Below are 23097 nucleotides of genomic sequence, written 5' to 3' on the forward strand. Positions count from 1 at the left end.
CACAGTGCACTCACATACCTAAAGTTCTGTAAATACAGACCCAGACCCACTGTTACTGAAAAGGTCAAAGACTTTGTCAAATATTCTGGCTGTCTGACCAAGAACATTTCCAGCTGCCAGAAACTGAAGTCTTGGTCTGGCTCCAGTTCCTGTCACAGATTCAAATAGGGAGCATGGTCAAGACAAACTTCACCTCTTGGGTAACAGAATTGTTTCTACAGTTGCTGAGCAGATTCATTAGCACTCAGGATGGCAGCAACAGCACCTGTAATCTATAGCAATAATTTACTACACTCTCTATTAGTACAAAAAATTTACAAGCCAGTTCTTTTTGTCTGATTTGGCTCTTCCCTTCCAATAGAAAATACCAAAAGATGAAAAAATAATGCAAAAATCTAAGTCTATTACTATATGGGAAATGCAATGGAATTTTCATCAATTGGTATTTTCCCCACAACACACAGATACAAGATGTGATAAGCATTTTACAAATGATTTCTGAACTAATATTATACAACTGTGTCTACAGACAAAATCACTAGTGATGGGATAGCTGGGACAAGGTAAAATATGTTTTGGATGAATTCTTGCCATAGTTTTAGATGCTACTGGTAACCAAAGCAATCTTTCCTATAAGCATTACTGCAAATTTATTTTAATCTCAGGACAAATTAAAAGTGAAACTCAAAGCTTTTAATTTTTTGGGCAAGAATGAAAAAATATAAATATGAATTTTAAAATGTACAAATTAAGATCAGAGAATATGCTTAGTGTATTCTGGATCGCTTGACTCTGCTCATTTCTCCCAGTGCTTTTCTTTTCTGGGATGATCCAATTCCAAGATCTGAGTTATTCTGAAGGTAAGACTCAGCTTCTGGCAAGCAGTAAGACTCCATTGGGGGAGGTGGATCCTTCAGTAAAGAAAGAAAAAAAGAATGGGTCAGCTCAAGAAGAGCAGCTTTTGAGATAACAGAAACAGCTCATTAGTTGTCTAAAACTGAAACAACAAAACAAATATTACACACCTACATTTTAAATATGTTTTGCAAGCAGCTCCCTACCCTGCAAGAGATCCCACTGCCAGTACCAGAACAAGTCATGTTAGAGCATAAATTTGAGGCCACAGATCAAAGCCCTCAGCACGGGCACTTTGTGGCAACAGTTCCTGGCAAAGGAGCCCGTGACTGGTAGAGCAGCCATCCCCTGCAGGGGGCTGGGGCAGTGTGGCAGGCAGGGAGCCCTGGCTGTGCCCACCTGGATGAGGTAGTCAGCGATGTACTCAGGTTTGAGGCAGTTCACTCCCTGGGCTGCTGCCTCTGCCACGTCCACCCTGGAGTCATCTGGCTTCAGTTTGCTGAAGTCAGCAAAGAGGTGAGTTGCTTCTTTAAAGAGAGAAGCAGAATGGCCAGAGAACACCTACAGACAAAACACGACCCACAAAAGTTTAGTTGAGTTTCTTCCCCAAGACAAATGCAGTTCATAACATTTAATTTCTCTCATCAAACTAAGAAAACCAGTGGGAAATCAAATACCATTTACAGCTGCATTCTGTACCATCACATACCTGTCCAAAAGGGTGATCCTTCCCATCAGAGCAGGGGACAGAAATTCTATCCTCAATTCCCACCAGCAGTACTGACTTGTGTAACCTCAGACAAGCTGCTCTGCCTGACCACTTGCAAAGTGAAGGTGACAAAGCTTTTTCCTCCCACCCTTTGACCATCTCTCAGCTACCCTGTGTAAGCAATTTTGTTCATTAAGACCTTTTACTCTCATGAAAAATGCCCAGCACAGAGTTAAACAGAAAGAAAAAATAATTAAACAACATATGCAGTTCATTGTTTTTTTCAATCAACTACGTACTTTTGCTCCTCCCGACTGAAGAAGGCGCCTGAATCCTGCTTCCTTGGTTTGATCAACATTCAGGATCACTTTCCAACCACTGAAAGCACCCTAGATAAATGACAATTCAGTCAAAAGTATGCTGGTATTGAACAAGTACAAAGATCTAATGGGTCTTCAGATGAAGACCTGCAATTACCCAGTTTTGCCTTTAAGTATGCATGCCAGAAAAAAAATCCACAGAACATACAGCTACCAGCCCCCTCTAAGGGAAGACCCTTGCAGAGTGTGCTTACCAAAACACCAGACACTGTGAAAAATGCATCTTAAAAAAACCCCAGTAACTTGGAAACATCTTCCCCAGTTCCCCCAGCATGCACTTAGTTACAGTAACAGCACAGAGGGCCAACTGGTTGCCTCCTAGGAACACTCAGCGTGGTTTCCACATAGGCAAAGGGCACGATAGATTTGTTACAAGCATTCCCTTTAAAAATGTTACTGTAACACACCAGATTTCTCCCGACATAATTGAAACATAATCTTTCAATGAAACCTCAACTGCAATGCCTGATTTGAGAGGAGTTGAAAGGCTTTGGGGAGTTCAAGTCTCACTTCCAAAAATCTCACTGAAAGACTATGAAAGCAGTAACCAGTTTTGGTTTCCTAGCAGAGCTGAGTTAGGTTAGCTCTCCAGTGAGAGCTCTGAAGAATAAACATCATCTTCCTGGCTGAGGGACACTTACATACATAAGTAGCCACATTCCAGCCTTGCAAAACATGAACAATGGTTCAGAGGAGACTAAGACTTTTAACATACCATCACAGAAACTTCTTTAAAAAACAAAATTACTTAACTAGAATATATCAAGCCAAGAGGTTTTGTTCTTAATAACAAGACAGAACCTTCCCCTGACAGTGAAGTTTTTAGTTTCTTGATGACAATCCCTGTCCTGTCCATCCACACTGTACAACTCACATTACAGGATTATCTATATACCTCAACAACACCTGTTTCTTGCTTCCCTTTATGAATTTTTTTCCTCCACCTCATGGCTGCCACTGCTAGTTTCTTCTGGTTTACATTGATTCCAGACAAAACATTAAGTATGGAGTTACTTCCCCACTCATAGTCTTCTTCCTGAAAATAATCATAAGCTTGGATTACAAAGCAGTCTTGCCAACTTCATCAGCAGAAAAATAGATTTTAAAAACCCACACCAAATAGAAAATAAAAAACCCTGAAACAAATCTCATCTCACTGTAGCTATATATATAAATGGATTTTATCTAGCCAAAACAGTTCTAGGTAGAATTCAAGATATTGATATTCGAGATAATTTAGGTAGATAATTTTAGGTAGAAACAGTTCTAGGTAGAATTCAAGATACTGATATTTGAGATAATTTAGATAAAAATGTGCAATTGCTCTGAATTGCACATGTTTATCTAAATTAACTCATGTTTTCTGCGACATCAAGTCTTGCACATAATCTGATTCCTCTTGCAGTAACATCTACAATAGAATTCAACAGCAGGACAAAGCATCTCACTACACTGGATACCACTGATTATATTTCGGCAGTATCTTCCAAAACAATTAAAGTCAGTTTTAATACATAAGGATATGAAGTAGTTTACAGGCCTTTCTTTAAAGTTAGCCTGGTCAATGTAAAAGAACTGTCTGAGAAGTATCAGAAGAGTGCAAAATTAACAGTTAGGAAGGCATTGGAAGAGGTAGAGTTCAAAAGTATTTACATACATGGTTATAAAATCAAATTATTTTAAAATAATATATGTTCATTTATTGAAAGAATCAAGATTTTTTCCTGGTTTAACAAGAGCCATGTAAATTTAGCTGATAACAGTGAGAATTTACCAAAAGGTATTCAAAGACTCAATTTTAAGAAACAATTATAAAAAGCATAGGTATTTAATTTATCTTACATTAGCAGTTTGGTGCAGGGCTAGTTTTCAGACAAAGGTGGCAAAAACCTCTCAGATTTTGGATTCTCTAACACTCCCATGGCTTGGGCACCCTAAACTAGCCATCGGTTTTGTGAAGCTGTCTTTCCCTAGCAGTGCAAAACAAGAATAAATGCAAAAAGGTAAAACACACTCATGTCCTAGTGCTAGGGTGACGTGCCTGAACAAAGCAGCCGGCTCCCCTGCACGCCTCCAGGTAGGAACGGTGAAGCACCCACTTGCCAGCCGCCATCGAGGCCAAGAATTTCTCATTGCGAAGAGGATGTCCCACAACAATGTGTGTGCAGCTCGCATCAAAGTACTGCTTCTCAAGTACTATTCCACCTTGAAGTGAGGAATGAATTGCATTCAAATTATCTAAGTATCATGCCACACACAGAAAGGATCGACTCTAAGTGAGAATTATTTGAATTCAGACAAAAATTCAGCTCAAATTTACATGGAGAGTATTGTCATTGAAAAGACATGGGCAGAAGCTGCTAGGGAGGGAGAAGCAGCCAGGAAAGAGTGGCTCTGTAAAATGCCACAGCAACACAGACAGGAACAAGAGACCAGAAGAGAGCCCATCCTGGGCACTCCCAACAGTAAAGAATGAGGCTGTTGTAAAAACAGCTAGAAGAAAACTATCAGAAGACAAAACCATTGCTGTTTCATGGAAAAGCTGATCACTCACATTATAATAACACTATATTCAAAGAATTGCTCACAAGTACAGAAAGCCATAAATTTGAGACCTCAAATCTGATGAGTCACTAACAGAAGCCCTTTCTTCTCTCCAACAAGACACAGCTGAGCAGACATATACAGACAAATACTATTCTGAATTTCACAAATACCTAATTTCTCAATCAGATGGCAGTAATCAATTCTTTCTTGAGGATTAAGAGAAGACAGCTGAAATTTACGGAGTTTTTCTGTTTCTTCATCAACCTTCTTATCTTCAGTAACAACCTAGAAATATGGTAACAGATTTTGAAAATATGACAGAACTATTAGGTTGACAGCTGACTATTTCTCTGCCAAATATTTATATATTAAGTTTCTTTTAGCTGGGAAAAGCAGAACCAAACCTGTCAGGCACTTGACAAAAAGCTTGGATCTTATCATTATCCTTAGGCTCCTGCCTGAACATCCTCTTGGTTCCCCCTTTCTTCAGGGCACAGCTGAACTAATCTGTCATAACAAGTAGCCCTTCATTCACATCCATGGAATGCCAGGTTGAACACATGAAGAAATCAGCACTGATCTATCACACTGCCTCATTCATTCACTTTCTGTCAGGTCAGAATACCATGGTTTTTGAGGGTCTTTCCACTAAGATGATATGCTATAGCTCTGAAGACAAACAGCTGCTGAAACTTTGAGCATCAAGTGACACACTGCAGGTGAGACTATAAGCTCATTTTCCTTTCCCTTTCCAAGTTCAAAATAAAATAGAATTTTAAACCTGGTTTTGGCAGAAAAAAATAATTTCCCATTTGTACCTAAACATAAAATTCCAGATACAACCAAAGAAACAAAGGCCTAAATTTTTTTCTGTCATCCTAACATGGCTGGAGGAGTTCCAAGTAGTACACATAGTAATTCTTCATTCCAAAGCCTGCCTTAGCATCCCAGCACTAACTAATGGGACAAAAAGCTTCATTCCTTTAAACAAACAAACTTCATTTTTTTGAGCAAATATTATCTGTTAAAAATCTCAAAGGAAGGGGGAGTAATGAAAATAAGAGAAAAAAGATAATAGAACTGTACAAAAGTAATCCACCTCAAGATTTTAAATCCAGACCTGCACGTGTTATATTTATCATTAAATTCAAAATTTCTTTAGGTATAACTGCATCTCTCAGAACACAAATCATCATAAATATATTTCCATTTGACAAACCTTTTCTTTGGGCTCTGGTGCCACAGGAGGGTTAGCCAGGGGGAAAGCAATGCTGGGTGCCTGTGGAGTAGGGATCAAGTTATCCTTAATGGGTGTTTCAGGATCTCTACATATGGGATTCTTCAGCCTTTCAGTCACATCTCCATGCCCAGCCTCAGGAACATCTGTCAAAGTAAAGTGGTGTTGCATGACTTGCCTTTGGAAGATTATAAGTATGTATAAAGATATAATAAAAATTAAAAATCCCCACAACTGCTGCTACAACATGTACAGTTATATTTCACCTGCCTTTGATAACGATGCTCTTCCTTATACCACAAACCACCACCAGCAATATTGCAATCATGTCCCTGAATGCCTTGCTTTTAAAAAAACACCTGAAAACCTCAAATGATCTGATTTCTTTGGCTAAACTGGACTGATTTAGTTGAACCAAAAATCAGTTGAATGGAATTATCTAATTTTCTTCAACCTCCTCTAGGACAAGGTCAGTTTTCAGGAAGACTGCTGCTATAGAAACTCTGCAAGTAGACTGAGGAAAGGAGTTGGTGGCAGCAGGGAGAGAGAAATAAAGGATTCTGCTATCACAGAACAGAAAGAAAGCAAAACAGATGGAAAAACATCTGGTTTTGGCAGTAAAGGTATGTTGCTTCCTTAATCTTAGCAACAGACTTTTGACCTCAAGAACAGGGAACATAAATATAGTATCTTTCCCAAATCCTGACCCAAGCATGTCCATCAGCAACTTGACACATCTTGGTGTTTTGGGTCTGTGAGTTAATCTTGTACCCCAATTTTTCACCTATAAATACTTTCCATTACACTACAATGGAAAAGATTCTCATGGTATTCCCATTAGAATTCCACTATACTTACCTGTGGAGTTACCTGGAAACCAGCTGTGGTTCAAAAAAACAAAGAAACCAAAACAACTTGAAAAATTTTATTAAGTCCTTCAAGTTGTTGGCATTTTTTTGGAGCCACGGCAGTCTATTTTTAGTAAATATTAAAACTAATATTAGACTAAGTATTTTTAGTCTATATGGTGTTTGACCACAAATGAATGGGAAAGCTTCTTTTTAAAAAACAGCAACACATAATGGAACTCAAAGACATGAAATTGCATTTTTGGCCTTTGAGAAATGCCAACAATGCTCACATTTTTTGTAAGTAGAACTCAAATACTCCTGTATTTTAAAATAAGTCCCAAGGCCAAATGGATGCTGTTGCACAGAACAAGAATATTGCATTTGTAATTTTACCTATACCAGCCATCTCTGCATCGGGTACAGATCCTTTGAGGGCAGACTCATCCATGTTCTTATTGGTGTTACTCTGACCTTGCTCAAGGTATTGAGAGGGACTATTAGGCCACTGAAGGTTGCTGACAAGTCTTGCTCTCTCTTCCCTCGCAGTAGGATCATCCCAAATGATCTGCTCGCTCTGGGATGGCTCTGTATTTACATCTGCCAGTGCCTGGCGGGACTGCCTAAGGGAAAAACCAAGACACCTTACAGACTCATTTTACAGAAGACTTCCACTCTAGGAGGCAATGTGTTAATGATCACAGCAACTGCAGAACCCAAGTGACCTCATTATTAGAAATTATGGCTGGGAAAGGGGAAAATTTCACAATAGAAGCTATTCTAGCACCTTGGCTTTATGAACCTAAGTGTCAGCATGGCTGAAAACAGGCACCCAAAATACCAGCAGATATTTTTTATTATCTGCATATTAATAAGTTATTATAAAATCAGTGTACCTTACGCTTTATTAAGCCTATTTATTTACAAATAGGCACCAAGCTAAATGAATTATTTTGCAAGGGTTCCATTAGTGTCTTATTGCACATCAGTACTGATGGAATTCAAATCCTATTCTCCATTTGGAGAGAAAAGAAAAATAAAAGAGAAGAAACATTCACAGAGGTGCTCTGCAGTAATGCCTACTACTTCTTTATGACCTATGTAAGCATTCATACACACTTTCTTCAAAAGCTATAAGAACACTAAGGAATCTGAAGAGAAAGAAAATAAGCCAGTTCAAAACCTGAACATTAAAACCAATCATACTATTCTGGTTTTTATAAAAAACAAAAGATACCCACTATGGATTAAGGCAATATTCTGACTTTACCTAGCACATCCAGTTAAACATTCTGAATTGCAGAAGCAACTCAAGCACATCAGTAGAAACAGACAATACATTTGAAAATCCTGGAGACCTATTCAACTATCAGTGAATGTCTAAATACATGCAAGGACAAAACAAGATACATTTAAATACAAATCCATACCTTAGAGCTTCCAAGACCCTACTGCGGCCATTTCGCACAGACCGTGCGCTGTCAGGAGTGGCTGGAGAGCCATCAAAGCTGCTCCTTGAAAGGGATCCTCTTTGCCCTTGTGGCTTCACTAGTGATGTGGCAGACATGAGCTCCTGCAGCTGCTTCTGGAAGTTCTCCCTCATTTCTAGTGCTTGGGTTAAAACTTAAGAGAAGAAACAAAACTCATACTATCACAACTCTTATACTGAAGCAAGTGAAAAGTGAACAACTGCTCACTGTCTCAGTGAAAACTGAAATCCCACTCAACCTCCCTCCTTCCACCAGGACAAAGACTATACATTAAAAAGAGGAAAAGTACTTGGGCAAGACTATCAAGGAAAACTACATATGCCCTAAGTAACTTATTCTTAGACACAAGGAGAAATCTCCATTTGGCTCACTTCTGAATCTCCTCACACAATCTAACTTAGATCCGCATTAACACATTTAATTACATAATATATACTCCAAACCAAAAATCTGTCACATTAAGGATGAACTTCAGTGTTTTAAAAACAAAGAAATGGCAATTAAGTATCTTCCAATGACTGGTCATGATTTTCTGCTGGGCTGCCAAGATCTTTAAAAGAGAGAGGAAAACCCTTTGCTGGCATCCAGCACCAATAAAAGCTAGCTGTACTTGACCTGTATACTAATATGCTACTTGAAGTTTCCAAATCATAGTATTCAGCACCTGGAACTGCAAAGGCTCATATTGATACTCTGATAGTCCATAAAAATTCTGAAAACAACAATTTACATTTACCTCCTTTGGATTCACTTGCTACAATTTGTTCTTCTCCTACAGTGACTGTTTCCTTTATTTGGTCAGTAGTTACATCATCTTCATCCTCTGGAATAATCTAAAAACAATGAAGACAAGCAGATTTCTGAAACCCTTTTTTTTTTTTTTTTTGCTTTTTAACCATGTATAACACTTGTATAAATTCTGAAGATCATTAATCTTGCCTTAGAGTAAATCTAACCTTTCTGCTACTGCAACGACAGTAGAACAGTGAACAGTAGCATGGATGACAACTCCAATTCTGAAATCTTAATGTCTACTAAAGCAAGTTCACACCTTGGATCTCATTACCTAAAAGAAAAGATATTTATCTTTTCAAATCTGGAAAGCAAATGCTGAAATGCCTGAGTTTTTCTCCATCATCCCAGAAGATGATTATTACAAATGCAGAAAAACCTTACAGAACATATGCAATAGCTACTATTAACAACTAGCTGAACCTGATTCAGGACATTGCTGAATTAGTATCAATGTGTTTTTATTACTATGTTAATATAACTACTAACTGAATTCAAATCATGGACCACACATTGCTATCACACACCATACCTCATTTTCCTCTGCTGGTTTTCCAGTTGAAAGAAAGGAGGAGGAGGAGAGCCTGATGTCTTGTGCTGCACTGATGTCCAGGCTCATTTTGGGATTGTAAGTGTGAGGAAAAAGAGATTCAGGAAGCCGTTTACATTCTTGGGCACTCTGTAATAACACCAGTTAATCAGACAAAGATGAGGAATTGACTGAGATAAAAAACTTCACACCTAAACATAAGAAAAGTACAATAAAAACATTGTCAAAAGAAATACTTCACACAAGGAGAAAAACGTGGTTGCCATTCTGGGAAAAATGTAGCAGAAGTGTTCAGTGGAAGAGAATTTATTTTCTCCTTATGGAAAACAATGTAAATGTACATCAGTGAAAAGAGATCACTCAATTTATTAATTCAAAGCAGGATGCAAAACATCAGTCCTTATGTATGTTTAGAATAAATGCTTACAGAAAACCCATTGCTATAATTTGGAGGGTTTAAGCCTCCATTTCATTTTACTTTTAAATGGGGAAAAAAACAAGCTTCATACCTCTAAAAGCCAATGTTCTGAAACAATATGTATACCCCGTTCTTTAACAGATTTGTACTCCTTATTGTTATCATTCTGTCCGCCCTTATAGATGAAGTGTGTTACTGTTTCATCAAAGCACCATCTGGAAAAGAGAACAAGATACAACTTGAAGATGGAATTTCTATCAAAAAGTATCATAAATCCAGCTCAAAAATTGTTCCCTTGTTCAAGTTAAAGTAATTTTGCCTATTTTGTTATGCCTCAATAAACAATGAGCCTACGTTCTTTGACAGAAAAGACAGCATTCAGTTTCATGATAGCACAACTTCAACATGTTTTCAAAGCATTCCTGAAGAAAACTAAATAGGATAAACATATGGAAAATAGGGGGTTTGCTACATGTTTTGTTTTTATTTAAGTAGAATTTTAAAACAGTTTCTGAAAAGAATGTGTGAGCCAGGACAAAAGCTTTTTCTTTTGTTGCCATATTGAACTGCAAGTGAAATATTGATCCTTGAAGCTCAAAATAAACAAAAATGATGACTGTCAATTTTTAAACTGATAAAAACAAGTATTTTCTATCTAATCCAACTATCTTCAGTATTTCTAAGGCACTACCAAACATAAGGCTAACCTCCTTCACATCATGAATAATAACATTTATATAAAAGTCAGTAGCAAAACACACATAGTGGAAGCAGAATTCTGTCTTAAATCAAAAATGTTAGTTTGTACTTTCTCTTCATGATAACCTATTTTTCCTAAGCTTTTCTAAGAACACTGACTTAGCCATGCTTACAATCAAGAAAATAACTTGTTTTGAGCCAGGAGACACATACACAAATTCACGTTAGATTCAAAATGTAAAATATAAAGCAAATGTTAAACCATCCAAAAGCAAAATTTCTCCAAACCAAAGGAGGAAAAAAAAAAAAACTGCAATTCAAGAAGACTTCTGGACAAACAGTCTTTCTGACATGGACTTACAAAGAACATGGGGACTGGGGAAGTGGTAGGGAAAAATGGCTTTATTGCACACTACAAGGGGATGACTTGTAATGTTGTTTAGGATGGTGAAAGCTAATGTTTAGCTGTAGCAAAAGACATAACAGTATGTAAACACTCAAAGTTATCAGAATTCACATCAGTGCAAAAGCTCAGAAGCCACTGTATTGGCTGATACCTGTAGTCTGCTCCAAGAGATGCTGCCACTGCATTCAGCTCCCTTTGCCTCTTACTAAGTTTTTTACTAACATATATAACAGCACCAGCTAGAGGCTTGGGCTCTTCTTCCTGGTCAAGCAGGAGGGATAAAAACAGGAGAGTCATGATTAGAAGGCTTCTGTATCAATAACAAAAATACTTCAATATTTAGTGAAGTATGTAGTAAAATACACAGTGACTACAAAAGTAAGAAAAACACACTTCCTCTATTTTTGATGCTCCCCTACCCATGCTCAAAACCCAGCATTATTAACATACCATGCACTAGGAATGCCAAGACAAAGTTTCAGCCAGTCTCCCTAGAACATACCCTACTCCTTTCATCACAGGTTGAACACTGAAATTAAGGAATTCTGAAACCTGATGCTACTGAAGTATTTCACTGTAGAGAAGTGAGTGAGAGAAGTGAGTGAGAGAAGCTCCTTAGAAGACTAAAGAGCTACAAAAGAAGCAGCAGCCTTCCCTTTCCAGAGGTCATAAGTTTTCTACCCCTCCAACAGTAAACAGTGCACTAACATGGCAAGCAATACATAAATCCTCCCTTTCCTCCTACATCTTTTTGTTTTCTCTCACTTTTCTTCTCCCGTTAAGGACAGAGGAAGGCAGGAAAAGAAGACACATGCATCAATAAAGAACCCAAATTTTAGTCCAAGACAAAATATCTAATCCTGTTTAGCTGGAATCTGAGAATTTCTTAAGTGTGAATTCCAATACTACAGTTTAAATTGGCACATATTTATGTCATATTGCTTAGCCACTGCTTAATATTCGAGACAGTAATGCAGATAGTAGAAAAAGGTTTTAAAGTTCTTTGCCTTCCATAAGGAAATTCCTCTATCTTACATTGCTTTAACTGTCATTGAAGAACACATAATCATATGAATTTATCACACATAACAAATCACAAATTCCTTTGTAACTTAAATCATAAAAGATAAAGCTTTTTCTTATTTAAACCTATGCTCCAGCAACTAAACCCCCAAATTTCCTACCACTTCTGGCTGTGCAGCAGCCAACTGAGGGCTGGCAGTAAGAGCTGCTGCATGAGTTGTGCTGCTTGCCAGTGCCAGTTTCAAGTTTCTGCCAATGACTTCGGAGAGAGGTGTGCTCAGTTTCCTGTTTCTTTGTTCAAAACCCCTAGGAGTTCTCAGAGCTTCCAGAGCATCCTATTAAAAAAAAAAAGAAGAAACTGACTGCCTTTAATGAACATATTACAAAATTCTAACTTAAGTGCAAGTTTTACAAATACAGTAGGACTTCATACTCCTAAACCAGGACAGCAAACTACAGTTACCAAGAGCAACTGTAGAACCACTGCACAAAAGCTGTACAAGGCAAACCCCATCTTAGAGCCTGCAGAAGCAAAACAAGATGACAACAGTTTATTAACCTCTCTCTTCACTGCCATCACTGAGAACTGCCCTCAATGGAAAAGCCAGTGACCAAACCCAGGTACTCCTAACCCCAACCAACTACTTTAATGTACTTGCACCTTGCTCTAAAGCTATTACATTAAAACATACCATCAATGTAGCATTTTATCAGAAAATGCAAATACTTGTTTACAAATATGGGGAGCAATTCCAAGGTGCCTTGTCACATTTATCAGTCTCTAGATGCAAAGAACACAGACTGGATACTGTCTGAGGTGTAGGACACACAAGCATAATAAGCACAAAGGAGCTTTGCTGAGAACATTACAACACTTACTATTCAATAAATTTAGTCCACAAGCCATTAACTAAACTACATAAATAAACGAACCAGTTTCCCTGGCTTTGTTCAAAAGGGAAAGTCTGTATGTAGCATCACAAAAATAGGTAAAAGCACAGGTTTCTGTGCTGTTTAAAGTTTATGCACATGTTAAATAGTACTAGCCACACAGACTAAAAAGTTTTCAAAAATCACCTTCACATCAAAAGAGGGCTTGAAGATCTTGTCTTCGGAAAGAAACTTTGATGGTGTGTCAAGATTTAAAGATGGTTCTTTCTGAAGTGGTCCCCCTTGTGCAACAGGAGTTGTCTTCCCAGTATGATGAGAGATTACAGCTTGGAAAGCTTTACTCTGAAACCTGTTGATATCAAGGGGGGTCACAGGTCCTTTTTTTCCAGCTTCAAGAATATGAATAGGCTGTTCAAAATTAGGAGATTTTACAGTTGCTGGTGTCTTGCTAAGCTGAGTAATGAAACTCTCTGTGTCTTTAAAAGAAACAAAGAAAACATAAGCAAGTAAATTGGTTTTCCATTTGAACACAGACTCCACACACTCTTATTTAAACAGCAACTATGAAGAATTGAAGAGAGGGGCATCAAATCATTGCAGACTAACAAGTCTGAAGTCCTAAGATAGATCTCTAATCAATTCTCATGCAAGCTACAAAGCAGCATACATGCTGAAAAGGACAAAGTGTAAACACTAAGCTTGAATCCCAACTGACTGATAAGCACCAGAGCCCACTGGCTCCACGAGATTTGCAGCAAACACACAATATCGTTTCTGTAATCACTACTCAACAGCATGGTTGCATGTGCAACCTGATCTAATGGAAAGTGTCCCTGCCCATGGCAAGGGGTTGGAACTACATGATTTAATGTGCCTTCAAACTCAAACCAATCTACAATTCTATCTTTATATTTGGAAAAATATCTTTTAGCTCTAATACTTTGAAGGTGTTAGGAAAAAAAATTTCATCACACCTGCTTTCTTTTTTGTGAACAAACAGTACAATGACACAATCATATCCCCTAACTTGCTAAGAACGAACCTTCAGCCTCTGCATTTTCAACCAAGAACTTGCTTTCATCTGCCCTCTTTCCTGTCCTTGCAGACTGCAAAAGCCAAGCTACAGTGACTGCTGGCAAATTCCACTTCTTCGCAGCTTCATACTTGGAGCCGTTCGGTTCTCTCACCACAAGATGGGTGCTGGCAAACATTCCTTTTTTCGCACTGGCTTTCCGCACAAAGAATTCTTGGACTCTGCAATCAGGTTCATTTAGTCATGAACTCATTAATCTAGGCAACATTTATACTATTATAATTTGTATTCTCACAATAGAAGAAGAACCAATAGAAGTAGATATTTAAGGCAACCCACTTCACACTTTACAGCCTAACCTGCAGAAAGGAAAAAAAAAAAATCCACAAATAGCCCCCAAATAACTCCCAAAACAACAACAAAAAATGCTACACAGTAATGTTTCACTTCTACCAGCACTGAAAACAATTACTCCAGCAAGCCCCCAGCAATATCCCATTTTTAAATCCTATGCTGAGCCTAACATTCTTCAGCAAGATGAATGGAACAGGCTTGCTTTCCTTACAGAGTCAACAAGCATCACTTCCAAATGAAGAACAATCTTCTTTATATTAGAGTTCTTCTCTTATCATCTGTGATACAATCTTGCAAAAAGATGCCAGGACTGAGAACTCATCAGCAAAGAATTCAGTCTGAGCAGGCTACAAACCAGACCAAATGATACTTACTCTAAGCTATTTTGCCATGTCATGACTAAACATGCTTTTTTAAAAGATTTTCAAAAATTTTTGTGAATTCTAAGCAAATAGAACACCATTTCTTAGGAGCTGGGATACTGAATGGGGTTCACCATACTTATGAGGCAAAGTCAGATAGTACTGAAGTGGTCCTTTCCTAGACAACCAAAGAGCAACTTGGAAGGCCACATCTGAAAACCTGACTTGCATTGATCAGTTCATGAGCAGAGTAAAAAGCTGCTGAGACTCAGTTACTGAGAAATAAGAGACTGAGCATACTCTGGTAGAAATTAGACTGTGTGAGTACTGACCATATTTCCTTAAAAGAGAGCAAAATTAAAGACCTATATAATGATGTCTCATTGCTTCAGCATGAGGTTTTGTAAATGGATGGAATTCAAAAGAGCTTTAACTCCAGTATCTGTACAGAAGAAATGAAATGCATAATGGCAGCACATTGGCTCCTGAAAGATCAAGGAGAAACTGTGCCAGAAGTACCTGGCTCCCAGCAGTTCTGCCAGATAAGCAAGGGAGTCTCTCTCTGCACCCGTGAACTGGCTGAAAGAAAGAACACAATCTCCCAGAGGGGTAGCTCCTTCCATTACCAGGACTGGTGTGAAAAGTGGATTGGATCGGAGATCTAAAAGGGCCTGCTGTTCCACGCACGTTATCTTCAAGAAGGTGAAAAACATAAAAATGTCAATCGAGTCAAATAGTAACAAAGCCAACAAGATTTCAGCAACTCTACAACAGCATTTATGGACTCAACAATGAGCAATCATACTTCCACCATCACACAAATTACTTCCCACTGGTTCAGACAAACTCTTTCTTAGACCATGTCTATTTTGTCAAGGTTGACATACTGAAGCATTATTCAGAACTTTTCAGTCACTAAAATTCCAACTCTGCATGTTCCCATAAAGCTGGAAGTTTCCAGTTCAGTACATGATCGGAGGGTCTGTATAGATTTACTTCAAAGGAAGTTACCTAATACTGAAAGCTGCTAACAGGAGGTAGTCTATATCATGGGCCTGCTCTTGCCAAAGATGGTTAGTATTCTTGCATTTTTAAGCTATAAAGACTTGCTCTTCTGCTACAGATTAAAAAAAAAAAAAAACTTACAAAAAGCATGAAACAAACAAAAATATCAAATCATTTTTAATCAACTAGCTCCTTCTACAGTTCATTTAGACAGAATGCTGTCAGACCTCATATAAGCCTGGGTCATGACAATGAAGTCCTATTTAACAGTCCTGTGGAAAATGAAGTGAAACAGATAAGACACCCTACAGATACAGAGGCTTTAATGAAGGCTTTTGTTTAGCACATTTCAAATTAAATGAGGCTGATATCTCAGTATCTTTATATTTAAGCCATTAATAACTGCATTCTGACAAGACAAATTTCTAATAGAGATAACTGTTTATTTGGGAATTGAAAAAGTGTAACTCCCTTACCAGCCATGTATTTGTGACAACATCACCAACAGTTGCCTTCACAGTGCACCCTAACAAAGGTACCACAGCATAGTCTGCAACGGTTCTGCTTTGCAGTGGCAGAACTTCTCCAGCATTTTCCTTAATAATATCTGCAAGGCAGGATTCATCCTCTTCACTAAAACCCAGAAGAAAAAATCTCTTCCTGAAAAATAAGCCTCCTTCAGCCAGTGCAGAAGACTCTGCCAAAGACCCATTACAGAAAGAAGGCTGATTCTCTCCTTGGGCAGTCGAGTTAGTAACATCACTGAAGGTTCTGGATGTTAGTTTTTCAACTTCATCTGAAAGGTTAAAGAAAAATAAAAAAGAATCAAGCATAATAACTGTTTGACAAGAACATCAAAGACAACCCAAAACAGTTTCATGAAGAAATTACACAATTGTGCTGTTTTCAGCAAGGTTTTACTTAAAAAACTGTTCTACATAGGCCTATTTAAATTTGAATTTTGAAACACAAAGTAGAAGTTAACATACTAGATGTGAATGAATTTTTAATAAGGAAATTCTGCAAGCTCAAATGCTAATTATGAGCAGTTAAATTTTCTACAGTATGCTGAGCCTAGAACATACCTAGTGCAGAATAGTTATCTGCATATTGAGAGAGGAAGTCATCTTCAGCAGTTTTCTGGTGTTTTATAATGTTCACAGCATCTTTCTTTAAGAGACTGGCTTTTCTGGGAAAAATTGACTTCAGTCCAGGTTGTTCTAAAATTGGATTCTCTAACAGCTGGTAGTTTAGAGGGATATAGTGCTCCACTGGACATAGACAACCTTTGCCAAATGACTCCAGCAACCACTTTGCTGTCACTATATGAGGCCTATAAAATAAAACGTTATAGAAACAAGTCACAGCAGGTTTCAGACCAAAAAAAACCAGTATATACACACACAAAGTCTGTAACTCTAATACTAAGCAAGCTTTGGGCAATTTACAACCCTTAAAAGATTTTAATTCTTTCAGTCTGAGAAGAGAGCATTTCACAATTATTTTCTAAAACACAAATGATATCTGCCACTGCTGCACTGCCAAGTTCTTCCTCCTCAATGCACTAATAAATGCACATTAACACCTTTTTTCACCAATAAGAACACTTGCTTTTCTACCTATGGCTACCCAAAGATACAGTACTGACAAGCCCATGTGGACATATTTACTACCACTAGCTCTAAGTCTTCTCATTTAAATCAAGAATTACTTAGTAGTTTCAAATCAATATATGATTTCAAAGAATCATAAAATGGTTTGGAAGAAAACTTAAAGATCATCTAGTTCCAACACCCCTGCCATGAGCAGGGGACATCTTTGACTAGACTAGGTTGCTCAACCTGGCCTTGGACACTTAAAGGGATGGGGCACCACAGCTTATCTGAGCAACCAGAGAAGCCTCACCACCCTCATAGTAAAAAATTTCTTTCTAATAGCTAAACCAAACCTCCCTTCCTTCAGTTTAAGGCTATTCCCCTCTGTCCTGTCTCTACATGTCCTTGTCAAAAGTTCCTCTCCACCTCCCTTTAGGTACTGGAAGACCACCACAACTAGGTCACCCCAAATCCTTCTCAAACAAATCCTCTCAGCCTATCTTCACAGGAGAGGTGCTCCATTCCTCTGACCATCTTGGTGGCCCTCCACTGAACTCACTCCAACAGTTTGATGCATTTTCTGTGCTGGGGACACCCGAGGTGGAAAAGAGGTGTAACTAGATCTTAAGCAACACAGTTATCACAACCTGTGAGCTGTCTTGTCCAAAAAGTGTTTCAGCTCATCATTATTTTCCCCCACAATGACATGAGTAACATCTTCATTAAGTTGATTAAATCGAACACCACCACCGCAATTAATAAGCCTTCTCATCTTGTCCAACTTCCTGCCACTGAAGCCACAGAGATAGATCTACAAAGAGAACAGAGCAACAAGTAAAGCCTTAAAAATGTAAAAAAAAACACCAACAAAATAAGAAAAAATAAAGTAGACTATTTTGGTATCATTTGTTTCAACTGCTGCAGAACACAGAAAGCAGTGCTGCAGCTTCTGAGAAGCAGCAAAAAGAGTTAAGCATTTATAAAGATTAATTTAGCTTTGCAAATTAGTCTAGCAATGAGTCAATGTTTATTAATGGAATGAAACCCTAAAATTGCATAAACAAAATAAGCCCAAAACCAAACAAACCCACACACTAATTCTAGAACCCATTCCCTCTAATGTTTAAATGGAGATGCCTATAAATATAAATTTTTATACTTCCACTACATTTTTAATATAATTATAGTCACACACACAGATAGGTAGACACACACACAAGCACATGGACACAAAATAAATTTGGTATTTGTTGCTGACCATGGAAATTATTTACTCAAGCAGAAAGTGCCAGTGCTTCAACATAGTTGCTTTTGCATTGTTAAAACTGAACATTTCAAAGTATACACCGTTAAACATACTCGACACCCATCTAGCAAATCTTCAGCAGCTTGAAAAGAACTTATGTCCAGGTTTTCCAGCTCATCAGAAACAGGATCCAGTCTGCTGCTCATAGCTGAACTACATGCAGTTTCATTAACACCACTCAAATTGATATTGGAAATGTGGCTGACATCTGAAAAGGTGTGATCTTAAAATAAAAATAAAATTAAAAAAGAAGGCATTAGATTTGGCTCAGCTCTCTCCACTGCTTCACTAAAGAAAATACAGACTTGCCACTTACAATTTTGTGGTGCTAAAAGGAAATGTAAAGTTTGAAGAATGAAAAATACTAGGTAAGTAAAACCTTTGCTAAACCTTTTCTTTATACACAGATTGAACATCATCTTATTAGAAAGATTGCGGATCATCTTCTGTTTATTTCCTAAAGGACGACACCCATGACACAGCAGCCAATGAGACTTGTTTGCAAACCTGTTATTCTAGTTTTGTGACACCTATGAGAAATACTTCTTAAATTAAACAGGACTCTTTGTTGTAGAGAAATCAACTCTTAATTTAAGAGCAGTCAGCATCACGTGGATGTACATTAAAGCTGGCTATATCTTTTAGGCTACCATGTGTGCTTACTTTTAACTGTCCTTCTGTTATTAGCATGAAATAAATAAAAGCAAGTGTATAAAGAAAAACTAAATAGAAAAGAAGATTAATAAAAACTTATTTGTTTTGCCCCACCCCAAAACTGCGTGTTTTCAACTTAAATCTATGAACAATTGTGCTTTTTTAGGATGTACAGATATACACCACTGGTTCTTAAGCAGACAATCATACACCTAATTCAAGTTTATTTTTTTAATCAATCATCCACATATTTCAAGACTACGCATATTGGAATATTCAGTGTGCATAAAAGCAATTTATTATGCTTTAAGCTTAAACTGAATCTAGAACCCAAACTATCAAACCACTATTTATAAAAGCAAGCATCTTACTCATCTCAAAATAGTTCTTTCTCCTTAATGAAACACATTTTAAAATATCTTACTTACTGGGAGGCTTGCTGGTGTCATTTGTAGGTGTTGATGTACTGGGTGCATTACTCAGTTTTGATCCAGCCTCTATTTTATACATTGTCTCATCCTGACAGAAGCCTTTCTTGATGCTGTCAGAAAACCACTGCACAGACACACAGTGCACATTCCACTTTTTGGCACATTCATACTTCTGACCTTCCAAATGAAAATAAAATTTTAAAAAAGTCACAATTATTAAAAGACTAAAGCATCAAATATCGATTGCTAAAAGATGGCTGGACATTAAGAAAATTTAGAAATTCAAATAACTGATTTTAATGGACAAATTATGTTATACTAGACTGTTGATAAGCTGCTTATGCTGTAATTAAAGTCAGAGTAGAAAAATCTCATGGATGGCTAACCCATGGTATGACAAGGCATTAAAGAAACAAAAAGGGGAAAAAGGCTTTAAAGCTTTCAAGCACACAAAAGGGGAAAAAGTCCCAGCATATTTCACTATAAGCAAAGAGAGGGAAATCAAGGCAAAAAAGAAAACCTTTCCTTTCTTCTCACAATAAAACTAAAATCCTTTCATGTTCCCAAGAGAAAGGAAAAGGAGCTTTCATTTTACCTTAGTAGGGAATTTGGAAGGCACAAAGAATAATCAGCTAAAAAACATCAGGCCACAATCCAACTTCAATCACGGTACAAATTACGTCCTATCCTGGTCTCCCAAAAAAAGTTTTTCTTTTCTTTATCCCCTCTAGGATTTTTCCTTTTCCTTTCTTTAAATGCCATCTATATCTCTGGCTTTTCTTCCTCTTTTGTTCTCTTTCTCATGTCTTTAAAGCAAAGCAAAGGTGCCCTGTGTAACTCTTTCCATAAGAGTGATTCCCTAGAGAGAAGCAGTAAGAGCAACACTGAAGCAGACAGAGGCAGTTCCACCTCCTGTGCTTACACACCTTCACACTACTCCAACTCCAGGAGTGAAAACAGCATTTATTCTGTCAGTTTTACCTTTTGGCTCTTGCACTATGAGGTGAGTGCATTCATTCATCTTGAGCTGCCCCGTGTACTGCCCACCGTGCTCAGCAGTGAGGCGCTGCACTTCTTTCCTGTCGGAGCTGCTTAAGCCAGTGACACAAATCGTGCAGCCAAGGAACACAGGACAGGCATAGTCTTCCATGTTAACATCAGTGTACCTCATCATGCTACAGGGATGAAAGCGAGAAAGAAGTTATTTTGCAAGTAAAATCAGCTAGGAAAAGAAATCAGTCTGTACATAAGAATTAACATTACCCAAAACAAAATCGGTTTTGTTTTTTTCATACCCTTGCTGAGACTTATCCCACAATGTCTTAACCCAAGAGGGAAGCAAAATAGGTTTCTTCAGGGAAGCAGCTACCAAGTATTTCTTGCTGCCAACTTCTCCAGCTATAAGATGAGTTACTGACACGTTGAGATCTCTGTATACACATCCACCCATCATTTGCACATATTTATGAACTTCTTCCTGGATGGAGGAAAAAAATAGAGAAAATCATCAGGGAAAAAAGATCCTATGTGACAGTCATGTTCATCTTACACCAAGAACACGGATTTCAATTGTCCATTATTTCCCCTAAAAACAGTTTAAAAAAATACTAACTGGATATAAAGCCATAAAACATAACTGTAATTTCCATTTTATTTGCACTTATGATAAACTGAACATAATATATATCCTAAATAAAAACATGCCAATTATGCTGTATGAGCAAAATTTTGCAGATGGTTGACATTTTAGGCAGTATTAGAAAAAGGTATCTGAATAGAGTAAATGTATATAATAATATTTGAGGTGCATTAATATGTGAATAAACTACACATTGTCTACAAGCTACAGAAGACTTGATGGATCTAGGCACAATGAGACATACATGCCCTGACTGTTGCCTTACTAATGAACCATGCAAAGCAAATACCAATGATAAGCAGCTGAACAACCCATCCTTGGGAAGGCCTTACCCTCACGTCCTTCTCCAGGCTGGTACAGGACACTGTGACATCGGCCATGGTCATGTTGTACACGGGATGCTCGGCTCTCGGGACACACCGCTGCGACTGCATGCAGTACAGAACTACCTGTGGTCCCACAATCCTACAGCCAAGCTGCAAGAAAATAACAGGAAAAGCACCAAGAAAATAAGCAGAGGCTACATTGGCATCAGGAAGACTTTCCTTGTTCCTGAATTCTGAAGAGGGCAGGGCTCTTGGTCTGTCCTCTGCCTTCTCCTCTAGCACTCCCAGGTAGCTGACAGGTTTGTTTTTACTTTCAGTTCTGGATTTTCTGTACAATCCTTGTAGATTTTCTGGCCTCAGTAAAAGCAGCTGATGCTATGGCTATGGCCAAAGAACTCCAGCTAGCCTTTGTCCACAAGACAATTTCTTGCAGATCAAATCATGTTTATCAGGAGATAAACAGTGTAAGACCCAGCTCAGAGACTCCATCAGAATCAGGACCAACCATACCATTTACTTTTCCAAATGTTTGAAAATAATCATTATGCTTTGCTTCATCCTGTATCCTAAATACAGGATGAAGCTCACACTGCTGCACTCAGTGCAGGAGAGAACATGCAGGATCTAAGTAAGGACATGAGTGCTTCTAAACAGAAAAGAACAGAGCTCAAAGCAAGTTGCTGGGTGACATACCTTCTTGAGATGACTGAAACCCACACCACTGAAAGGATCACAAATGTAAAGTGATTTATCATTTTCTTTTATATTGAGTACTGTTTTCTCTTCAAGGATCTGGAGATGTTCTTCTGACTGGAATTCTTTTATAGACTGCAGGTAAATGAAGTGAACAACAACATTTATTTAATTAGTAAATAATTAATAAAGAAGCAATCCTGTGCAAACTACACAAGTGCACATCCTTGAAACACCTCACAACAAAGCTACCATGCAAACAGGTATTGGCAGAAGAAAGGGCTAAAACATCTCATAGGTGTCTCCCTCATTCCCTTGAGTCTTCAGAATATTCTGACTTAAATATTTGGCACAGAGGCCTTCAGGACTCGATCCTGCCATACAGTGCCTTTGGCTCCCAACTAACCTCCCAAGGTGTAAAACAATGCAGAGTGTCCTTTCAAAGTTTGTTCTTAGATGAGTGACCACCATGCAGGCCTTCCAAGATACATGTCCCTTCCCTACATGCCACAGGGTTTTGAAATTGAAGCTATTTCATGAGGCTCTCCAACAAAACTGTTCTTGTTCAACAAGCTTTATTACACACTAAGCATCCCTGCTATAGAAACAGCTTTATTTCCAGGCGTACACATACAACTTATCTTATAGTATGGCACATGCAGCTAACTACGATACAGAAATCACACACCAGTTCACCAAGTTCACCCAGGCGACCAAACCCACTTACCTCAAGAGCTTTAGAAAAATACTCCGAGCTCCCGGGAGACTTTATGAACTTCACAAAAAACGGCTCCTTACTACTTCTCATCCTTCAACTAAGAAGCAAAACCCAGTGAGCGCCCTGACATTCCCGC

General features: G+C 38.0%; 1 protein-coding gene across 1 annotated transcript; it reads right to left on the reverse strand.

Moving 5' to 3' along the window:
• Positions 1-544: 544 nt before the first annotated feature.
• On the reverse strand, positions 545-23051 carry TOPBP1 (DNA topoisomerase II binding protein 1). Its single transcript, XM_058808784.1, has 27 exons — positions 22971-23051; positions 22244-22378; positions 21557-21700; positions 20881-21062; positions 20567-20760; positions 19583-19762; positions 18554-18723; positions 17842-18005; positions 16685-16932; positions 16076-16395; positions 15114-15286; positions 13888-14099; positions 13032-13321; positions 12116-12289; positions 11083-11192; positions 9918-10041; positions 9391-9537; positions 8803-8899; positions 8007-8199; positions 6973-7199; positions 5711-5874; positions 4662-4776; positions 3986-4149; positions 2840-2980; positions 1864-1953; positions 1255-1416; positions 545-911 (listed from the first exon to the last, which is right to left on the reverse strand). The coding sequence occupies exons 1-27, from the start codon at positions 23049-23051 to the stop codon at positions 768-770; spliced, it is 4545 nt and encodes a 1514-aa protein (XP_058664767.1). The 3' UTR covers positions 545-767.
• Between the last annotated feature and the right edge of the window lie 46 nt (positions 23052-23097).

Source organism: Ammospiza caudacuta, chromosome 1, assembly GCF_027887145.1.
Source record: "Ammospiza caudacuta isolate bAmmCau1 chromosome 1, bAmmCau1.pri, whole genome shotgun sequence".
Classification (NCBI taxonomy): domain Eukaryota; kingdom Metazoa; phylum Chordata; class Aves; order Passeriformes; family Passerellidae; genus Ammospiza; species Ammospiza caudacuta.

What these genes read in the sequence shown, in the direction of transcription:
- TOPBP1 (XM_058808784.1), bottom strand. Translation starts at nt 23,051, where the DNA reads ATGAGAAGTAGTAAGGAGCCGTTTTTTGTGAAGTTCATAAAGTCTCCC. An exon ending in ATTTGCTAGATGGGTGTCGA is followed by an intron (nt 18,006 to 18,553) that starts GTATGTTTAACG and finishes TTCTCTTTGTAG; the next exon opens with ATCTATCTCTGTGGCTTCAG. An exon ending in TCGCTGACTACCTCATCCAG is followed by an intron (nt 912 to 1,254) that starts GTGGGCACAGCC and finishes TCTTTACTGAAG; the next exon opens with GATCCACCTCCCCCAATGGA.